This window comes from Kryptolebias marmoratus, linkage group LG22 (assembly GCF_001649575.2).
Source record: "Kryptolebias marmoratus isolate JLee-2015 linkage group LG22, ASM164957v2, whole genome shotgun sequence".
NCBI classification, from domain to species: Eukaryota; Metazoa; Chordata; class Actinopteri; order Cyprinodontiformes; family Rivulidae; genus Kryptolebias; species Kryptolebias marmoratus.
Window position 1 is genome coordinate 4,596,989 of NC_051451.1, and position 23,326 is coordinate 4,620,314.

Consider the following 23,326-nt stretch of genomic DNA (forward strand, 5'->3'; position numbering starts at 1 on the left):
GCTCCAGTAGCCCATTTTTCATCAAGGTGCTCTGGTTCCCCAGCACCTGACGCAGACCTTGTTTGGCCGGGCAACATCTGAGCCGGCATGTGATTCATATTAATCTCTCTCATGGTATGAGGTAGGCAGTAACTCGAAGGGTCTTGCCTAGGGACCCAGACTGGATAGCTTAATTTCACTGTTGTATCTTTGCCCCGGGTGAAAGTCTGGTGACTTACCCATTGAGCTATCCAGACAGCTAGCTATATATATATATATATATATATATATATATATATATATATATATATATATATATATATATATATATATGTATGTATGTAAGAAGTAATCATGTTTTAGTACGTAAACTACAAAGGCGCAGCGCTTGCAGCTTTAAGGCTCAGTTATAGTCTCACTTTGTAGTGTAGTGCGCACGGCGCGCAGACCTGAGTGAGCGGTGGATGTGTTTATACTTGAATCTTACGTCGGTGCAGTATTCTTCTGTGAGTTTTGAACCGTTTAATTATCTTTGTGATCTCTCATAGAGGGATCATATAAATGCTGATACAGGTGAACCAGCTCCACTAGAGCACCAAAATTGTCCATTTTAAAGGGAGCACGGCACATGTGGTCCGTGCGTAGTTACAATAATTGGGAGGAAAGGATGTGCCTTATAGTCCGCTGCGCTGGATGTATGACAAAAGTTTGAAAATGGACCATTCATTGACAGTGCATCTTATAATCCAGTGTGCCCTATACTGCGGAAAATACAGTAGAAAGTGGGGGTATATTTGTAAAGTCAATAGCTTTTGTTTCTTGCAGGTAATGTGGAGAATGTTGTTTTATTTCTTTAATTGTTTAAGCCCTAATCAGAAGCTGAAGTCAAAGTCCAATCTGCAACCAGAGAATGTCATACCCTATCATGAAAGGACTTAAATGTAAGAGTACAATAGAAAAACAGATTACCAAGTAGCTTTATTTTACAAATAATAGGCACTATTATTATTATTATAACTGTTAGGTGAGACATACACAGATAATTCAGCAATAAACAACAAAAACCATGGAGCAATTAAGGTGGGTGGGGTAACTAACTTGTAATTAGTTGGATGAATACAGTTAAGAGAAAGAAAGTCCACCCTCTTTCTATTCTTGGGTTTCACATATCCAGGCAAAATATACATTATGATCTGGTCTATACCAATTTCTAACTTTATCTAAATTTAACCTCAAATGTACAAAACCACATAGCAGACTCCACATCATGTGTGGTTTATATTTATTAAACAAAAATAAAGCCAAAATGGAAAACTGTATGGCTTGTTTAGGAGTTGCCAGGAGAAAGCCACTTGTCACTAAAAAAAAACAAAACATGGCAGCCCAACCTAGATTTGTAAAGTTTTATCTGAATGAACCACAAGACGTCTGGAACAATGTCCCTTGGACAGATGAGATAGATCCATCTGTTTATGTCAAAACCATTTTTCCATTCAAGGTCACAGGAAGCAAGTGTCAAGTTTCCAGTTATTGGGCGAGAGGCGGTATTACACTCTGGATAGTGGAGGTGGTGTGCTGTCGACTTCAACTAGTAATGGGACTTTCACAACCCCCCAACACGTCTTCCACAGAGGAAGCTGAATCTGGGGAGTGGGTCTGCCCATAACCAGGGCTGAGGTCACTAAGGTAGTTAAAAAGCTCTGCGGCCTCGACATTGTTGTCAGTGCTACTGAATTAGCAAATTGGGGTGATAAGGACTATTCAGGGGTGCTGGAAAACAGTGACCAGTTAATAGTCGATTCTCAGATTCATGAGGAATGATACAGGTTACGTTTTGACTTCGGAACAGTGGACCAGCTCTTTGTCATAGGCCATACCCCTTTTCCCACACAGGACCCCCACCCCCCTCCTCCTCCCACACACATTTGTAAAAGTCATGACACTTTTACAAATAAACTTTTGCTTTATAGCGATATTGTAAAAGTTTGAAGCACACAGTTGTGACACTGAAAGGTTGCTAGGGTTTCCAAAGTGAAAAAAGTATTGTTGTAAATTGTAAATTTTGTAAATTTGATTTTAATTCCAGATTCTTTTTTTTCTAAGTAAACTAAGATGTGGTAGATTGTTTGTCTAACAATGGGCCAAACACCCATTGTGTTATGTTGTCAAAGGAAACTTGTTTAAACAAGAATCACAAAAAGTACAAAGTGTACCAAGAGAGGATTTTGACCATTACCAGCTATGAAATTGTACACCATCTACATGGTCTACTGTAATTAGGCCTTAGGTGAAGAGACAGACAAGATGAAAAAAAAGAGCCCATCATTACTCACAATATGCTCATCAGCTTTCTGCTGTCTCAACATGAAGTTTCCAGAAATACAATCCAAGCAGAAAAGTAAAAACAAAACAAAAACCACAACAACAACAGTACTACTTCCACTACTACTACTACTACTACTACTACTAATAATAATAATAATAATAATAATAATAAGCATAAGCTCACTTAAGTAAAATTGTGCACAATCAAGCTATTGGGATTTTGGAAAAGTTACCTTTGTTATGCTAAATTTTGTATCATAGAAATGATAGCTGGCACATTTTAACAGCTTTTTCTACTTTTTCCTCTCCCTCAAAAGTAAAGTGTTAAACAGCAGGAAAAGAACAAAAATAATGTTAGTTTTAAAATGGAAAGTATAGGTCTTATTATAAAAAAATTAATTACTTCATTTTTAGTCAATAACTAAAGTCATTTTCCACTTGTAGTCTAGGACCTGCACATTGAGTAAATGAAAGAAAAAAAACATGTTAAGTCTGTGTGATAGGAGAGACATTTTTGGGGGGTGCCTTGACTCTCCTTTTTAATAGAGCTCCTGATTTACTTAATTAAGATTATTAGTCATGGTTTTAAATGTGTAACGTGGAACTAACTTAAAGATTTTTGAAAGTCATGATATGTGTACTCAGAACTCCAAAGGAGGAAAAAAAAGAGACTGAAATTCTGTACTTGTCTGTCCAAAGGCTTTCCTGATGTCCAAATGTCTTGTTCTTGACAAGCTTCTTGACAGGCTTCTGATCTACTGTCAAAATTTCTGTTTGCATTAAGTCAGATAACCAGATTTTGTGGAAATATGATTTCTTACAGTTGTCAAAAGAATGTTATTAAAGGTTAAGCTGTTAAGAACGCTGAGGGTAATTCAGCCCCCTGATGTGCTGAACACACTGTGAGGATGCCCTCCTTTGTCTTGATTAAAGAAATATGCAGAGTTGCACAGTAGTTGTGAAACTATGCCATTTTTCAAAATAGAGACAAGTCACCTACCAAAAGGACCATGAATCATTATTTGGCCTTTGACAGCTATTGGATGAATTTTTCAGGAAAAGCCTGTATTGATTCCGCTGTAAAGGTCCATGATCATTCGAGAAACCTGCCACCTTACTGTTACTAGAAAGGCCCGTGGATGGGTTGCGGAAGCAAGAGGTCCTGGAGGGAAACCCACACATCACTCTCCCCAGCTCCTCCTGGGGGATCCCAAGGTGTTCTCAGACCAGAGAGGATACATAACCCCTACAGCGAGTTCTGGATCTACCCCAGGGTCTCTTCCCAGTGGGACACATCCAGAAATCCTTTTGAGGGATCTAGGAGGCATTCTAATTACATGCCAAAGAACCCCAGCTGACCCCTTTTAATGAAAAAAATAAAATAAAATCAGCTACACTTCATGACTATAAGTGAAGGTTGGAACGTTGTCAGATCAGTAAATTGAGAACTCTTTCTATACCATGACAGACCAAAGCAATGCCTTCATTATTGTTGACAAAACCGGAATCTGTAGATCCGTCACTCAGTCCATCCTACCATCACTTCTGAACGAGCCCCAAAGGTTGTTATTTTGATCTCATCATACATTGTGATGATATTCACCTGTGATTTGAAGAACTCTGGTTGACATAAACTGCCAAATTTATTTAATTGCTTGGCAAACAATGAGAAAACTAGTACTTTACATTAAACAGAAAAACATACTGTTGTAGAACTTGTAGTACCAGCATCAGTTAGCACTGGCCAGATCATTACTTGTGCTTTTCAAGGATAACCAAAATGGATTATTTGCAGCTGCAACTACACATGTGGCATAAAGTCTTCGGGGGATAAACTTGAAGAAGTTGGGGGGCAGATAGACCAAAGGATATTCAAAAAAGGAAAAGCAGCAAAACCAAAGTTTTTCTGTGACCTGGTTTCAGTGAAATTACTGGCTAACAGCAAGAATAGCTAACAAATCTTTTACAAGGTGGTTATCAACATTTTGACATCACAGAAAAGTTCATGAAGTGAGCTTCTCTTTAAAAAAATGTAGGCTTCATAAAAAAAAGCACTTTCCAGTTTTGAATGTCTTATATGATTTTATTTTATCAGTGTGATTAGTCATTGTGTTAAGGAGTGTGGTGCCGTGTTATGCAAAGCTGTTTCAATGGGAAAATCATCTGAAATAATTATAGTTGAAACTCTTAATGCAGGGGAATTAAATATTGAAATATTGGAGGCTCTATGTAAGCTTGTTTTTTGGTGGAGGTTTGTTTTAGAGTTGTCTATGTGCTAAAAAAAGACAATGTCAATTTACAGCAGATTTTCTTTCAGTGCTTTTGTTGTTGAAATCCAAACTGCAGCATTTTATTATATATCTGTTAGCCCACTCTACAAATATCACAACCAGCTGCTACTACATACCATATACATCTTTTCAAGGTTGGACCAAAACTGTAATGAGATCATTTTTCAACATAAGATGATCTTTGTTACTATCTGGGTCTTTTGAGTTATTGTTTGGTAATCTTTTGTGTTAGGTTTTATGATTATGTTCTGCTTATGATATCTGCTGCTCTGCTTGCTTCATGGGTTCTGTTTGTTTCTGAGTTATCTGTTTTCAATCTTGTGTTCAGTTTTGCTCCCTGTGCCTACCTGTGTTATATGTCACCTTCTCCCTCAGTCAGTGCTTTTCCATGTCAGACTACCACACCCATTTCCACCTGTGTCCAATTCCTCATCAGCCACAGCCAATACATTCTGCTTCATTGCATTCCTACACTCACCTCTCACTCACTTTATTAGGTACACCTTGCTAGTACCCTTTTGCCTTAATCCTTCGTGGCATAGATTCAACAAGGTACTAGAAACACTCCTCAGAGAGTCTGGTGTATATTGACATGGTAGCATCACGCAGTTGCTGCAGATTTGTTAGCTGCACATTCATGATGCGAATCTCCTGTTCCACCACATCCCAAAGGTGCTCAATTGGATTGAGATCTGGTGATTGTGGAAGCCATTCAAATACAGTAAACTCATTGTCGTGTTCAAGAAACCAATCTGAGATGATTCACGCTTTATGACATGGCGCGTTATCCTGCTGGAAGTAGCCATCAGAAGATGGGTACACTCTGGTCATAAAGGGATGGAAATGGTCAGCAACAAGATTCAGGTAGGCTATGGCGTTGACACGATGCTCAGTTGGTACTAATGAGCCCAAAGCATGCCAGGAAAATATTCCCCTCACCATTGCACCACCATTACCAACCTGAACCGTTAATACAAGGCAGGATGGATCCATGCTTTTATGTTGATGCCAAATTCTGACCCTACCATGCGAATGTCGCAGCAGAAATCAAGAGTCATCAGACCAGGCAATGTTTTTCCAATCTTCTATTGTCCAATTTTGGTGAGCCTGTGAGAATTGTAGCCTCAGTTTCCTGTTCTTAACTGACAGGAGTGGCACCTGTTGTGGTCTTCTGCTGCTGTAGCTCATCCGCCTCAAGGTTAGACGTGTTGTGCGGTCAGAGATGTTGTTCTGCATACCTCGGTTGTAACGAGTGGTTATTTTAGTTAATGTTGACGTTCTATCAGCTCGAACCAGTCTGGCCATTCTCCTTTGACCTCTGGCATCAACAAGGCATTTGCGCCCACAGAACTGTCGCTCACTGGTTATTTTCTCTTTTTTGGACCATTCTCTGTAAACCCTAGAGATGGTTGTGCGTGAACATCCCAATAGATCAGCAGTTTCTGAAATATTCAGACCAGCCCGTCTGGCACCAACAACCATGCTATGTTCAAAGTCACTTAAATTACATTTCTTGTCATAGTTTTGGTATTTTCAGTTTGTTGTTTTGATTATTGTCTTGTTTCAGTTTAGTTTTCCTGTTCATGCCCTGTCACTCTCCACCTCCCCAGTACTTTTCCTGTTATGTCTGCCACGCCCATCTCCACCTGCTTGTAATTATTCTCACTCACCTGTGTCCATTTTCCTCATTATCCTCTGTCTTTAAGAACCGGTCATTCTCATTCACTCCTCACTGGATCATTCCGCTTTGTCTGCTCTTTGCCATGCCGTGTCTTGCCTTGCATCTCGTTTTGGATTTTGTTATTGTTAGTTTTGCTGCCTCGTCAGCCTTTTTGTTTTTGTCTGTTTATTTAGGTTAATAAATTAGTTTTCATTATTCTTCCACCTTGAGTCTGCGTTCTGGGTTCGCCGCCATATTCCCACCTTCTGACATTTCTTCCCCATTCTGATGCTTGGTTTGAACTGCAGCAGAATGTATTGGCCATGTCTACATGCCTAAATGTATTGAGTTGCTGCCATGTGATTGTCTGATTCGACATTTGCATTAATGAACAGTTGGACAGGTGTACCTAATAAAGTGGTTGGAGTATGCTGCTGGTGCATTGTCAGTTCATGTCACAGTCAGGTTCATCTTCTTGTCTACCTGCAATCTCCTAAGTTTTTTGTTTTTTTTTGCGTAAAGCTCCTTGCATCTGTCTGCATTCTGGGTTCAATCTACAAATCTGATAATCTTAGTCTAAAACATTGGCATGAAAGGTAGAGGGAGATGTGCATTCCTTCAAGGAATGCAAGGCCTTTTATTATGTATGCATGTTTTTTTACATGAAATGACAAATTACATGTTAGTGTGTTACTGTATATAGTAATATTTTATTTTAAATTTATAAAGACTTTGAGTGTAAACCCATGAAATAAACCTGTTCAGCAAATAAAAATAATGACTTTTCATACATATGATTGAATAGTTTATTGGTGTTAAAGATTAGGTATACAGATCAGCTAGTCCTTTCTTTACCACATTATCAGGGTCATAATTCATTCTTGTGGGGAAGCATATCATTACGTTCAAACAGCAGCTCTTAAGGCTCAGTTGTCTTCTGATGTGTATTTGTGTGCTTTACATCAAAGCTATAGAAGCCAATTAATAGGGTTGCTAATGGACTGTAATGGTGAAAAGCCACATCAGCACTCAGTTTTTTGACGATGTGGTGAATTTATAATGCAGGGAACCTAAGTACCTTTTAAATCTCTCTCTCTCTCTCTTTAATTGTGGTTGCAATATAACATCTTATTTTAACATGGGGGATAACAAACTTGATTCATGATATGGTTCAGTATGGTGCAAAAGTGACTGACTTCAACATCTGATGTGGCATAATTCTACTTCATCAGCTCATCTTTTTTTGAAATTCAATCTAAAGTGTGCAGAGTCTTTATAACTAGAAACAGTTAGTCAGAACCTGTTCTCACTTTATCACAATGACAAGTTTTTTTTGTATTTTTTCTTCACACTCCCTCAACAGGTAATGCCATCCAGGCTTTTGGGAATGGAACGGACATTGGGATAGGGCCACAAATATCTCCTGTTCAGACCACCACTTCCATCACCACACCCAACCAAAGAAAACTCATCGACAGCACCAGCAATAACTACATTAATACAGACCCTGGTATCTACCACTTCTGTGGCAATTTACAGGTGAGTCGCATTCACAAATTATCACGCTTCACTCACTCTTCTCTGAATATTTTCTTTAAAAAGGGATTTTCTTCTTGCCCACACAAAATTTGTTTTTTGGTGAACAAGAAAAAAAAAGATTAAAAAAAATGCTTTTCAAAATAGACAACTCTGTTTTTGGTGTATGCATGTGGTCTAAAAATACTGAGCTTCTTGAGGCTCAAAGAATGATGTAGCAGCTCATGCCCATTACCAGTTTGTACCCTTGAAACCCCAAACAACAATTACAACCAACAAACAACAATTTTTTGTTTGTTTGTTTGTTTGTTTGTTTTAATACAACTGTCTTTTTTATCTTAATCTGGTCCCAAATAAAACTAATAAACTTTCATCATATACTATAAATGCTATGAAAGAACAAAACAATCAGTTTGGGGAGAATCTTTTGCCAAGTAATTGTTTTGTTGACATTTACAATTGCTGTCAATCAAATTAAAAATTTGGCTTTAACTCAGCCAGTTTTACAGATATAGAGCTAAAATCTGGTGTGGTAGTAGATTAGCATTATACCCAACTCTCACAGTAAGTGCAGCACATTGGGCATTGCACAACATGTTTGCTTAAAAACTTGGCATTAAGTTTTGAAGTTAACCCAGCTTGTTATTGTAAGCAAAATATCTTATGAACCAGATTTTTTGAAAATCTCATAAAATAACTACTGGCTCCACATCTACAATTAATTAACCTCAGGGAATATTACTGATACTGAGTTAAAATTTGGTGTAGTAGTAGCTAAGAGTAATTTACAACAGAGGTCCCCAATCTCCAGGCCGCGGACCGGTACCGCACAGAAAAAAAATAGTTAACTTACAGTATTTCCGTTTTTTTTAACTTCCGTTTTTCTGAACAACATTTATTTTGAAAAACTGACCGGATTCTCTCCACTAAACCCGTCTATGACTCACTCTTGATGCATTTCAAAACACTTATCTACGTGATACATTACCGCTAAAAACAAACCCACAAACAGCAAAATGAGTAAAAAACAAACGTCTCTGGGAGCTAGATGGGACCATCTGGTTACTGAGAAACAGGCACAGGGCTCCCACTGATTTAGCGTTATGGTGAGGTGTATTCTTTGTGCACCTTATATTTGTGGTGCATCTTATTTTAAAGGGCATGTTTAAACATTAGCGGGAGGAGAGGGTGTTATTCATGTTGATACCAGGACGCAGCTAACAAGGCAGCGCATACAGGTTGGATTTACGTTTATTATGTTTTAAAAAATACCCCGTTTTCATGCCGGTGTGATAGAATAACTGGTTGAAACCTATGCGCACTGCAAATGTTTCTAAAGCATAGGTGGCTGTGTTGATGCCTTATGAAAATATTGCTAACGTAACAAAACTGTTCGCAAAAAGTTAATCAGACATCATATCTGGCGAATAAATTTCTGTTTTCGCGGGCTACACTGATGTGGCAAAGAATTGATATTCACAGAAAAGCATTCAGAGCAATGAATCTTGCACAAAGAACAGAACTTGTCTCATGCACTGTTGTTACAGAATGCATCTTTTCACTTTTTTTTACCATGCAGGCTACATTTTTTACATCCTCATTTCTGGTCCACATTCAATATCCTGTACACTAGAGCAATTTATGTTTTTGTCATACAAACTGGCAGCACATAGTATAAACTTCAAAGCTTCCACTATAGTTACATTGCATTCATACAAAGATTCACTGTACGTAGCATAGGAACCATAGAGGTAGCAGTTTCCTTTCTGTCACAGAAATGTGTGCACAAAGTTTTAAAATTTAGTTTCTTTATTCACCATGCAGACAAAAACATAAAGGCTGATCCCAAAATCTGCACTGCAAATCCATTCATGAGAAGGTTGTAATTAATAAAACTGAAAATTCTTTTAATTTGTGTAGAAATGTACATAAATAGTTGAGACAGTTGAGATGATGAGGATAATGATTTAGACTGAACTGAGAAATATGGTTTCCATTTGTTGTTTATTTTTATAAACCATTTAAAACTAAGTACCATATAAATTTCTTAAAGAAAACCCTTAGATTTTGCTCGATGTTAAAATATTATTTATCATGTGGGTAAAATAAGTCTGATCTAAATGATCTAAATACTTAAAAGTATATTAAAAACAAAATTCCATTTTTAAAGGTTATTAAAGACAATGAATTTCTGATACTTGATTGTGTCTCAATGCAGTAAAAAAGTGGCACAGATTATTTTAAAAAGTAGTAGGTTAACAACAGCAGGAAAACACATTTATTGTATTCATGTGGGGCAGCACAGCAAGCAGTGGTTAGTGCTGTTGCTTCATTGCAGAAAGGTTGGAAGTTCACCTCTGGCCTTTCTTTGTGAAGTCTTCATATTCTCCCCTGTGCAAGTGAAAGTTTTCTCTGGGTACTTCGGAAAACTCTCACAGTCCAAAAACATTCATGCTAGGTTCACTGTTAACTGGTAAATTGTCCCTAGGTGTGAGTGAGAGTGTGAATGATTGTTTGTCAATCATTGTTATGTGTCACTGTGATAAACTTGCGACCTGTCCAGAGTGTACCCTACCTTTTGCACAATGGCCATTGGAGATAAGGAATGACTGAATGATTGGATGGAAAATAAATGGACAATGAATAGATGGATGTAAATAATTTTAATGCTTTAATTGTCTAGGTTATGGAATGATTTCTTGTTATTGTTTTTTGTTTGTTTGTTTGTTTGTTTTGGGTAGATATAAACCACAGCCTTAGTTAGACACAGTATTGTAACCCAGAAAAGAAACCCAATAGAATATAAATGTTCCCTAGTAGGCAAGAGGCATCTATCTGCAGACTTGTCAAAGACATGCTTTACATCTCACCAACAACATGTGATCATCATTAACTTTTTTATACGCAAATTAAAAAACTATAAGGACAAATTTGCTTCATCTATTTAGAGGTGAAGCATAAGTAAAAAAATGCCAACCACATTTGCATTATTTAGATATTTATTTCAAAATTCCACACAAATTAAAAATGTCTTACAAATAATGGAACAAAAACGTAAAATGTGCAAATCAAATATATGTTAATCAAAATGTTAACCTATGTTAAATCTATGTTTTGTATGTAAAATGTCTGTAAACGTGTATGTACTACTCATGTGAGCCTGCAGTGTTTCCAGTGAGTTTTTAACCTCAATCAGCAACCCGACTAATCTGAGTTTGTAGAGTGCACTTCATAAAATCATATTCCAGGAAAACATATATCCTACATTTAGGAAGACATACCTGGGTATTCATTTTCATCTAGCCAGTCGTTTCTTTACCCCCTTTTTTTTTTTTTTTTTGAGTCGTAAGAGGTAGCTGGTGCCCATCTGCAGCGATTATTGTACGAGAAGCAAGGTAGGCCTACATCCTAGACAGGTCGCAAGTCCATCACAGGGCCAACTAGAGAAAAACAACCATTCATATAGAAATTTGTTAAGTTTGTTGAGTCACTCTCTAAAGTGATGCGGTTCACTTGAGTTGATCACACTGCCCCCTCCCCACTGTAGTATCATGCAACCTTAGGGTAGAAATCTTTGTGCTGGGGTGTGTTCTGTAGGGGAATATAAAATAAAGGATCAGCCGAAAAAGATGTCTCCAGTGTGATTCTGTGTAGCCTCAAATTGATTAATAGAGATATACATATCAGAGAACAGAACACACACCACCCACCCCTGGTGTCAAATAATAAAAAAAACTATAACTAGGTACCGGCAGCGACGCTCTTTCCACTCAGGAATGGGAGAGAATGCATGCTGAAAAATGTCCTAACTTCCCACCATCAAAAGTACTTTTCAGAATATTTTTTTTTCCAAAAGCAACACTATTGTGTTAAAGTTTATTAATTTGCCTTTCCAATGATACCTATTTTATGTATGTTGAATCAAATAAAACACTTTAAATTTCCCAGTAATTTTCATAAATTTTTTTGAAAAGCCCGATTAGATCGCATTATTTATGCTAATTCGAACGCCCCTCCTGACACCGCTCCGAGACATTGTCCAAGAAAATAGGTTTGGGTGTCGCAAACAAATGACCAAATGAGCCAACAGTGTTATCATATTAAACCTTAAACTAAATGCTTTCTAGACATACCCGGTTTGTCAAGGGTTATTTTTTTAGTTTTTTTGTAAATCATAAACGTATAAAAACCTCCGAATAGATCGTCAAATAGCGAACAATAAAAAAAAAACTGACAAAATGGGTATCAAAATAAAGATTAGTTTGTTATCTTTTTATAATACTGGAACTACACCTTCAGAATCAATGTGTGTGACGCCCCGAGCATATCATCACCTAAAGGGACCTCTCCCCCTTAGCATACAAAATGGAGCTGCCTTCTGAGGACGCTGCTGACTGTTCAGATCATGACTCTATTCCAGATTCCAGACGTACTAATTCCCTTCCTGGCTAAGTTAGAGACATACTCTTACATCAGATATCTTTAAAGTAATATAAAGATCATAGTTAGCGTTATTTTGATATGTGGTTGAATTTAATGGGGGGTGGGGAGGCGGTTTCTGCCGAGCTGGTCAGGCTTTCTCTGTAACTTTGCCGTCCTGTTAGCAAGCTGCTTTTAGTTGGATTTCTAAATAACTTATGCTTAAAATACAAAACTGAATGGTGGAAGATGGCGCACATATGTGTGAATTTAGATGCCTGGTCAATAAAGTAAATCTTGATGTATATCCTCAGAGAAATCGCTTCAGTCTTGGAGCGGAGTTTTTTTTTTTCTTTATTAGTGTACCGTTTACTCTACAAAAATCAGCGGTTTAAAAAAACTTACTTCATTTCTCATATTTTTTTTAGCGATTTCCTAATGTCTGTGTACAGAAAAACATCTGACATGACAGTTCTGCATACATGAGCTGTCATGTATGCAGTTGTTATGTGCTTCGGGCACATTCTAATTATTTTGTTTATTTTTCCTGATTGCTTTGTTTAGAGATTTTAGTTGAATTACCTTTTGTTAATATATTATGGCGTTTGGGGTCATTTATTTAGGTAATTAGTTGCGTTTATTGGTGGGCTGTTGGTCCGCCTATAAATAGGCTGGGTTTTAACTTCTAGGCCGCCTTCCAGCCGCCCAGCTCCACACGAGTTGCGTCTTGAAGCAGGGTGCGTCAATTCGCCAGTTCATGTAGGACGCATCCTCCAGCCTGCCATGTGGTAGGTTCTGTTAGCTTTTGTTGTTTGTTTTCGTTGTGATTTTGGCCTGGTGGGACCGGTTGTCCTGTTTTCGATTTTTAAACATAAAGACAACTGAATAACAAAATTAAAAAAAACAAACTTAAACTGAAACATGAAAAACAACAATAACCCTAAATACAAAAAAAGAAACCCCAAATCCTGACAAGGTTATCATTCATCTACCATTTTTCTCTTTCTAAAAGCATAAGTTTGAAGCTGGTGTTTTGCTTCTTGTGTATATTTCATCTGTATTTACAAGTTTTTCTTTTTACAGATTATGATTATCCAAGAAACAACATAATGTCTTTTTAATTTTTTTTTCTGTATATACACATATCATTTGACTTAAATTTACAGCACAGTGATAAAGTTCATTTATCATTACTAATTAATGCACTGGAGCAGGTTCTCTGTTGTCTGTGACTGCAGTGGAGAAAAAAAGAGATGACTGTGATATGTTGCAGTGCTTTTTGAGGTAAATAAAAAAGTCCAGAAGACTCTGAAAAGTCAAGTGTCAAAATGCTCAGTTGGCAGGAGGGTAGCCAAACACTCCTTCCCTTCATACATGATTACTTATTGATTCTGTCTATGCACATTAAGAAAAGAGGGGGTTGAAGTTATATGTATTTGAGAGATAGACATGGGCTGAAACTCAGAGGGTTTGATGGTCAGTGCTGCAGTCTCATAATCTGGAGGCTCTGGGTTCAAACCCCTCTTGCATCAGGAAGGGTGCATGATGTAAAATAACTGCCAACTGCATTAGCTAGGCTCTGTAAAAGGTATAATTTATCACAGTTACTAAACGGCATATGATAATGTGATGGGGTTTCCAAATATCTTTTGATAGCTGGTAATTTACATAGAAATGTACAGTAAAATGTATCCTGAAATAGTTTCTCTCATAGCAACAAGGATTGGTTTAGTCTCAAATCCAGCAATGAAGAGGAGCTGTGATATATCTACCAAAAATACCAGAAGTGACACAGAACATCACAATTCTCAAACCATCCCCGACTTTCTCAACGACAGCAAACTATCCCCACGGACATATTTGTTGTACAGTTCTTCACATCATAATTTTCTTTCAGGGGAGTACAAATATAAGAAGCCATGACCTTTATGTAATGAAGCAAAAGGAAAGGATGGTGGTAGATGGCACAGAGCAGATGAGGGAGGACTTGCGTTCCATCACAAATGACAATTAAAGCCATATATGTGTGTTAAAATATATCTAATCTCAAGAAAAAATGGTTACAGATTGAACAGGTAACCACCCCCAAGTGGTTGTTGTATTTCATAGATCTAAATGTCTGTTTTATATAAACAATCTATTTTACAGCAGTAGGTCTTTTTGAATCAGATTCAGCCAAAAGGAGTCTGGGGGAATGCATGTAAAACAATTCCAAATCCTATTTTTGTTTTACAGAGAACAGCCATAAGAATTATCACAAGACAAACATTACTATCACCCATCAAATACATTATTTCATCAACTGAGATTATTAAAATTCTATGAGTTGGTTGATTATTATATTTTGCAAGTTATGTATAAGGCACATATAAATGTATTAGTGTGAAGACTCCAAGGGTAGAGTGCCTTCTCCGGGTCGGGGAAGATGTCCTGCCCCAAGTGGAGGAGTTTAAGTATCTCGGGGTCTTGTTCACGAATGAGGGAAAAAATGGAGCGGGAGATCGACAGGCGGATTGGTGCAGCGTCTGCAGTGAAGCGGGCGCTGTACCGATCTGTCGTGGTGAAGAGAGAGCTGAGTCAAAAAGCGAAGCTCTCGATTTACCGGTCGATCTACGTTCCTACCCTCATCTATGGTCGCGAGCTTTGGGTAGTGACCGAAAGAACGAGATCGCGAATACAAGCGGCTGAAATGAGTTTCCTCCGCAGGGTGTCTGGGCTCTCCCTTAGAGATAGGGTGAAAAGCTCAATCATCCAGGAGGGACTCAGAGTAGAGCCGCTGCTCCTCCACGTCGAGAGGAGCCAGTTGAGGTGGCTCGGGCATCTGGTGAGGATGCCTCCTGGACGCCTCCCTGGTGAGGTGTTCTGGGCACGTCCCACCGGGAGGAGGCCCAGAGGAAGACCCAGGACGCGCTGGAGGGACTATGTTTCTCGGCTGGCCTGGGAACGCCTTGGGATTCCCCCGGAGGAGCTGGCCCAAGTGGCTGGGGAGAGGGAAGTCTGGGTCTCCCTGCTTAGGCTGCTGCCCCCGCGATCCGACCCCGGATAAGCGGAAGACAATGGATGGATGGATGGAGCATTGGTTTTCATCACAGAATAATCGCTAAACTTACTTCAACCCTGTTAAAATGTATGTGTGTCCTGAGAATCAAAGAGGGTGTGTTTGAGGATGTTAAAACCACTGAATGATAAATCCTAAGTGAAATGTTTAATTTTTATCATCTCTTTGTCCTCAGTCACTCCCTCTAAGTGTAACTATCAAAAGATTTTAAATTCAAACAGTAGTCACGGTGTTTGAACAGTGATGTTATGTTTTGTGTTCAGATAAACTATTTCCTTTACCATGGCTCCTTTACTACGACATATTAGGGCCACTTAAGTAAAAAAATAAACGAGGACAAAAATAATTTTGATTGTTTTAGAATTTCACAATTAAAGTTGAAGTAGTATTTTCAGAATTAAGCTGAAATACTGAGAAAATCTTTCAGATAATATTTTAAGACTAAACCTGAGAAAGCAAATCTTTCATGCTCCTGAACCAACTGCATTTTTTTATTTTATTTTGGAGCTGAGGACTATGGTGCACCTTTAAATGATAAACTCCAAAGTAGTCCAAATTGTGTTCTTTATTACTCATGCAGCAGTTTGAATCAAAATAGTGGACTTCATTAAACTTCCTCCAAATAAACTATTAATCAAAAACCAAATAGTAAGAGTCACAAACATATACACATAATGTTGATCTCAAAATAATCTCAATTTATTGGAAGCCTATACAAACAGCTTATGTTTTTATTATTCCTGATGGGTAAATATCATAAACCTCTTAAACCACTAGGAATTTGGATAAGTTATTTCCAGGCTGTGTACACTTCCAGATGTAAGTCACAATCTCTTCTAAGGGGCCCTGCTACACTGGCATATGTGTTTTATGGTAGATGAAATTACTGCTAATTGTTAAAATTTTGCAGTCCATGTTCAATCACACTGTGTTGTGCTGCAATCCTGATACTGTAAAAAACAACAGTGAAATATCATTATTATATTCACAGTTGATCACAGAAGACTTATTTTGACTCTGTTTTTTCTCTCTTTTAATTGCAGGCTCATAAGTTCAATTCAAACTCAACTGTTGATGTCTGTTCGGTAAGTGGTGCATTTTTTTTTGTTTTGTTTAAGGGGTGTTTTGCACTTTTTAATATACTTTCTCATCCTTTTGTATTAAAAAAGTCACTTCCCATCGGGGGGAGTTTTTTGAATTCATAACTAGAAAATGTAGAGTTCCGAGCTCTGTTAATGCAAGCTAAATCACATACAGATTAATCTCACTCCCCTCCCACCAGTGAATTGTTAAGGTCTTGTTTGCCTGACTCACACAAGAGATTTTGGTCACATGCTGATATTCTAGACCCACGCTATCAACAAAACAGACTCTCAACAAACAAGAGCTGAACTTCTACATCCAAACAGGTTAAACATGCCAAACAGAGAGCTCCTAATCTAATACAATATTTTTTTGAGATCTGTTCATGAAGGCAGAAAACAGAATAATTTGATGATAAATGTAATGAAACTGTTGTCATCTACTCTCTTTATCTTAGCATATTATAAAAAATATGAATCAATACTCAACCTAGTTTAACATTCTTTTCAACTAATAAAAAAATATATATAGAAAAGTAAAAGTAATAATCAGACACCAAAACCTCATTTGTTTAATCCTGAGTTTTTCTAACTATTTATAAACAATTTTGAAACTAATTATTTTATCTGCTTTCTACTGCTCTGATCACAGACGACAAATATCAACTTGACAATAATCTGATAAATTATCCCACAGTAAAACACAATTTTAAGTAACTTTAACAACTGGTGCTATTAAAACACAACTCACTTTATAGCTTTTTTATACACTTCTTGGCCAAAAAAAAAAAGTCGCCACCAAAAACAAAAGGTTACACACTCTAATATTTTGTTGGACTTTAGCTTTGATTATGGCACACATTCGCTGTGGCATTGTTTCAGTAAGCTTCTGCAATATCACAAGATTCATTTCTATCCAGTGTTGCATTCATTTTTCACCAAGATCTTGCATTGATGATGGTAGAGTCTGACTGCTGTGCAAAGCCTTCTCCAGCACATCCCAAAGATTTTCAATGGGGTTAAGGTCTGGACTCTGTGGTGGCCAATCCATGTGTGAAAATGATGTCTCATTCTCCCTGAACTACTATTTTTTTACAAATCGAGCCTGATGAATCCTGGCATTGTCATCTTGGAATATGCTCATGAAATCAGGGAAGAAAAAATCCATTGATGGAATAATCTGGTCCTTCAGTATATTCAGGTAGTCAGCTGACCTCATTCTTTGAGCTCATCCTGTTGCTGAACCTAGACCTGACCAACTGCAGCAACCCCAGATCAAAGCACTGCCCCCACAGGCTTGGACAGTAGGCAACACTTCATCTGCCTCTCTTCTTACCCTGATGCTCCCATCACTCTGGAACAGGGTAAATCCGGACTCATCAGACCACATGACCCTCTTCCATTGCTCCAGAGTCCAATCTTTATGCTCCCTAGCAAACTGAAGCCATTTTTCCTGGTTAGCCTCACTGACTAGTGGTTTTCTTAAGGCTACACAGCTGTTCAGTCCCAATCCCTTGAGTTTCCTTCTCACTGTGCGTGTGGAAATGCTCTTACTTTCACTGTTAAACGTAGCCTGGAGTTCTACTGTTGTTTTTCTTTGATTTCATTTCACCAAACATTTAAGTGATCGCTGATCAAGATCATTCGGGATTTTTTTCTGGCCACATTTCTTCCTCAAAGATGATGGGTCCCCATTCTCTTTCCAGTTTTTAATAATGCGTTGGACAGTTCTTAACCCAATTTTAGTAGTTTCTGCAATCTCCTTAGATGTTTTCTCTGCTTGATGCATGCCAATGATTTGACCCTTCTCAAACTGACTGACATCTTTTCCGTAACCACAGGATGTGTCTTTCAACATGGTTGTTTAAGAAATGAGAAGCAACTCATTGCACCAACTGGGGTTAAATAACTTGTTGCCAGCTGAAACAAAATCGCCCTTGTAGTAATTATCCAATAGGAGGCTCGTACCTGTTTGCTCAGGTAAACTTTTTTTTTTGGCCAGGCAGTGTATCTTTTTACCAAAATACAAATAATTTAGGGGTTTTGACGTATTATTTGTATTTAGGACACAAGTTACACAAGCTAGCATTCAATATCAGAGACCACACACAGTTTAAGTCCAGAACTTTAAAATGAAAACTGAAAAGTCATAATATCATAGTCTTCCATGTTTCAATATGAAAAATAAGGTTTAAAATGTTTACAAATTTTAAGGAATACTGAAATTCAATTCTCCACTGCATAATTCTCCATTGGATGGGACAAGCCCTTCCTTTCTCTCACTAAAAGTAAAAGCTGGAAAAGAAATATTGTTGACAGATTTTAAGCCTATTTCAAGTCTCTGTTTTCACTTTTTTTTCTAGCTTTAATAAAAGTTTAGTTTTAAATTTTATAAAAATGTCTTAGCCTTTAAGAACTACACATTTACTTGTTTTGGGAAATGACAGCTTTAAACTTTTTTTTCTTTTTCTCCATCTGAAAACAATTTTATTTCAGACCACAAAGCAATTGGATCAGTGATCAAATCATCACATGGTCTAATTTGACCTCATGGTTGGAAGTCTTTAACCTCTGTCTGATGATGATTGCCACAGCAATCTGTCCTGCCTTCTCTGTAAACTCCTAGTCTTTGTAGTTCCTTTGAGGCTGAAATGGGTTTGTTGCTTATCTCTTGGCTTTTAAAGTTCACTGTAAATGTCATTGTGCAATAATAAGGCACTGTTATGCAGTGGACTGACATTTAGTTGAGGCAGAACCAGGTCTAGGGGAGATGACCCAGCCGTTAGCTTGAAGCTTCATAAGTAAACCAAAGAGAGGTGCCAAAGAAAAAAAACAAAAACAAAAAACATTAATTTAATGACACACATGAAAATTTAAATGTCTGCTCACACACAACTGTATTTTTTGTTTTGTTTTGTTTTTCACAGTACTGTTATTGTTATATAAAAATATTTAGATGATTTTCCTGTGTGATAAATGAATTTATTGAAGTTTATAAAAAAAAAAGCAAAACATAAGTTAGAATATCTTCTTTACTCCAAATATGTTTTGTGGATGTGTAGAAGGCTTATGACCGTGTTCCCTGAAGCATTGTTGGGGCTTCTGCAGGAGTATGGGGTACCAGGGTTGCCTTTACGGTCCAGCCACTCCCTGTATAACCAAAGTGAGAGCTGTGTCTACATCCTTGGCACAACTCCTTCCCGGTGCAGGTTAAACTGCACCAGGGCTGCCCCTTGTCCATCTATTTATCCATCCATCCATCCATTTTTCTAGCACTTATCCATGGTCTGTGGTTGCAGAGGCAACAGGTTTTGGAGGGAAACTCAAACATCCAGAAATACTCTTTACCTCTTTCTGGGGAATCACAAGGCAATCCCAAAGCAGAGAGGATATATAATCCTTTCAGTGTCTTCTCCCAGTGGAACATGCATAAAAAAAACCCAAAGGGCATTTCCCAGGAGACACCCTAATCAAATGCCTCAAACCACCTCAAATGACAGTTTGTTTGTTTTATCCAAAGGAGCAGTGGCTCTACTCCCAGTTCTCCTCTAAGTAATAGAGCTCCTGATCCTATCTCTAAGGCTGAACCCAACAACTTTATGTAGGAAGCTCATTTCAGACGCTTGTATTGTCACATTTCATGACCATAGGTGAGGGTTGGAATGTATATGAACCAGGTAATTGAGAGCTTTGCCTTTACGGGTCAGCTCCTTCATCACCACAACAAAATGGACAAATGCCCTCATAACTGCAGACAAGTCCCTTATCTGTGAATGCATTTCTTTTTCCATTATACCATCAATTGTAAACAAGACTTCCCGATACTTACACTCCTCCACCTGAGGCTGACACAGAGGATTTAATTTATCTGGGAATCTGGTTCACAAGTGGGTTTGATGAGCTGCCCCTAAAGAATTTATTTTTTTTGCCTCATGAGCCTTGTAAATGTGTTACTGTAAAGCAAAAAAAAAAAAAAAAAAAAAAAAATTATGAGTACTTCAACATCTAGAAATGTAAGTTACCTATTCTTCTTTTTTTTCCTTCCCATCTTCTCAGTCGGATCCTCAGGCTCCTAAGATTGATGATCCAAGTGCATCCAATGCCATCCTAAGAGACTCGGGTGTCTGCAGACAACTTGCTGGCTTCACCTTCCTGCTGCCCCCACTGCTCTGGCTGTGGTACTGCAACTTCACTTCAGTAGGCTCCTTGTAGCCTTGTTGCTTCAAAGCACCAGAATACTATGGACTAAAAAACTCACATTTGTATAAATGAAAGGCAAAATAAGAAACTATATCCTGTTATTTTCAATGCTACTTGTTCCCATAGGTTTCCTTTTTTCTAACTATTTTTTTAGGAATTATTTTTTGGAAGTTAGGTTTTTTTTTTGTTTGTTGGTTTTGCATTGCAGCATATTAGTGATTTTATTCCATACGATAAAACAATTTTAGATGTCTGGTCACACTGAAAAGAAAGAGATTTTAATCCTTTATGTATGCTGCTTTTGTGAGCAGATTTTATGAATCACATTGAGGACTACAGTCCACAAAACCACAAGTGGAGACTCCTGGAACATAATGTAAATTATCATCAACTTTCAGAGTCATTTTTCCACCTGTCTGTTTGTGTGTTGAGGCAATTGGTGGGATTTGTTGCTTAAAAGTCACAGTTCAGTAAAGGCTACATATTATTACTTGGGCAGCCTTTTTGGTGTTATTCCTATGTGATGTGTGTGTTTCAATAATAATATTCAATAATTTTCTGTGAACTGATTCAAAGGTCCACATGCACACTTCATGCTAAGCAAAAGCTTCTAAATTTAGAAGGAAGATTTAAAACATCAAAGAAGTTGCAACATTTTTGCCCAAACTGTCTTTACTGGAGCTCACACTGAACACAAATGGCCACTGGCATAAGCACATATTGCAAAGTTTTACAAGCAAATACTGCACACTTCATATACTCAGACAAAAAGAAGAAAAACACATACAAACCACGCCTTGCTTTCTGCTCTCAGTCTTTCTGCCTCATTTTACACACTGATCACAGGCAGGTGTGCTGCTGTGGATGGCTAAATCCAGTAATCTGTGACTGCACATTCCTCTAATTTTCCATGCCATGTTTCTTTTGTTTGTTTGTTTTATGCAAGGTGACAATAAAGCACATGAATGATAATTTTCTGTTTAAATGTGATAAAAATCACTGCTTTAAACCCTAAAAAAATAAAGAGTCAATGGACAAATAGGCTTATAGTTGCAGAACACATTGAAAAAGTCTGTTCTTTAATCACTGCAAAGCTCAGAGCATTCCCAAAACTATCCTAGCATTTTCTAATTGACTATTTTCTAAACCCTTCTAGCTTTTCACAGAACAATACTGTCAAACTCTGTGCTTCACCAAAGTACATACAGATTTCCTATAAAAGCCTGGCAGGACTGATCAGTTGTATATAACTGTCTAATTAGAAACATTGATGCTAACTGCTTAGTAGAAATTTTAGTACAATATTTGATTACTAAAACAAACAAGCAAAGTGTTGCACACTCCAGGTTCATATGTATGTATGCTTTTATTAGTCTTGGTTGGAAATACTGTGCTCTGATTTTGGTAGTGGTATATTTTTACACCAGATCCCATTGAAAATTAAAGCAAATTTTGTCTGTCGAGGTCAGTGAGCTGTGGCAGCCATGTAAAATCTGGTTAACTCTAAAAAGGAAACAGCTGTAAAAAAAAAAAAAAAAAAAGAATTAAATTTAAATCTGTTCTGTGGTTCACCAGATACCTTAATAGAAAAAAACACCTTTCAAGGTGATGACTGATTACAATATTACTGGCCCTTTAAATCTTTCCTAAGATCAGTGTTCTTTAGAAAACCCTGAAAGCTGAAACTTAAAAATATTGTTCCACAATATAGTTACAAAGTCCATCTGCAGCCCTCATTGGAGCCAGCATACATCCTGCAATGATGTGTGTTTACACAAATAAATTCAGCAGAGCAGCACCATTGTTCAGATCAGGGCTTGCACTGCTCCCTTCATTCCTACTCAATTCAGTTCAATTTGGTTTATTTACATATCACTGTGTCACATTAAAAGCCATCTCAGGGCACTGTACACAAACATTCCCATACATTATAAAAGACAATTAATGTCACAATTGAGGGAAAGGAACCCAGAGTGTAGACTCATGTTCTCAAAAGTAAAACTGATTTATTATAATAAAAAAAAAAGAAAAGGGTAATGTGGCACCAAACAATGGAACTTACTTAATGCAGATCACAGGAAACAGGAGGGAGACACAATAAGAAGCCTTGACTGTGGTGAGAACAAACATCAAAACAACAATGAACCAGTGAGGATATGATTAAAAAAATAACTGAATACTGTATAAAGGCTGGGCTGACGAAGAAGTGAAAACAGGTAAGTGAATACCAAATAGTGACAAGTGCAGATGGGTTTGGCAGGTAGACTGGAAAACTACTGATCTAAGGACAGGTGAATAGTGGCACAGGGAACACAAGTAACAAGACAATACCATAATCTACAACGCAGGGAACACATGGAGCAAAACTATACATAAATAAATGCTAACATGAAAACACAAGAAACAAACTTAACACAAGGGTCACATGAAAAATCAAATACAGAAGAACAATAAAATAACACAAAACACCCAAAGGAAGAAACCTCCAGCTGAACTAGGCTCAGGCTCAGGACAAGTAGCCATATACTTCAGCCGCCTGGGATTTGAGAGGACAGGAAAGAGAGACAAACGCAGAATGACTGGTCCTGGTGTAGTTTCTATTTGAAGAAAAATGAAATGTCAATGATATAATAATTACAGTAGAGCAAGTAAAGACAGCAACAGAGTGAAGAAATGTGGTCATTTGTCCTCCAGCAGTCTAAGCCTGTAGCAGCATAACTAAGGGATAGCTCAGAAAACCCATGCCAACCTTAACAATAGGATTTATTGAAGAAGA

At 37.6% G+C, this 23,326-nt stretch overlaps 1 protein-coding gene across 1 annotated transcript in view; it reads left to right on the forward strand.

The window, feature by feature from the left end:
- gfra1a (gdnf family receptor alpha 1a) overlaps positions 1–22,618 on the forward strand; it is a 199,591-nt gene extending 176,973 nt beyond the window's left edge. Inside the window, exons 8-10 of the mRNA XM_017436020.3 lie at positions 7,619–7,794; positions 16,312–16,353; positions 20,407–22,618. Of these exons, the coding sequence (XP_017291509.1) occupies positions 7,619–7,794; positions 16,312–16,353; positions 20,407–20,562 (374 nt within the window). The 3' untranslated portion in view covers positions 20,563–22,618. The remainder of the gene's footprint in view (positions 1–7,618; positions 7,795–16,311; positions 16,354–20,406) is intronic.
- Positions 22,619–23,326: the final 708 nt, after the last annotated feature.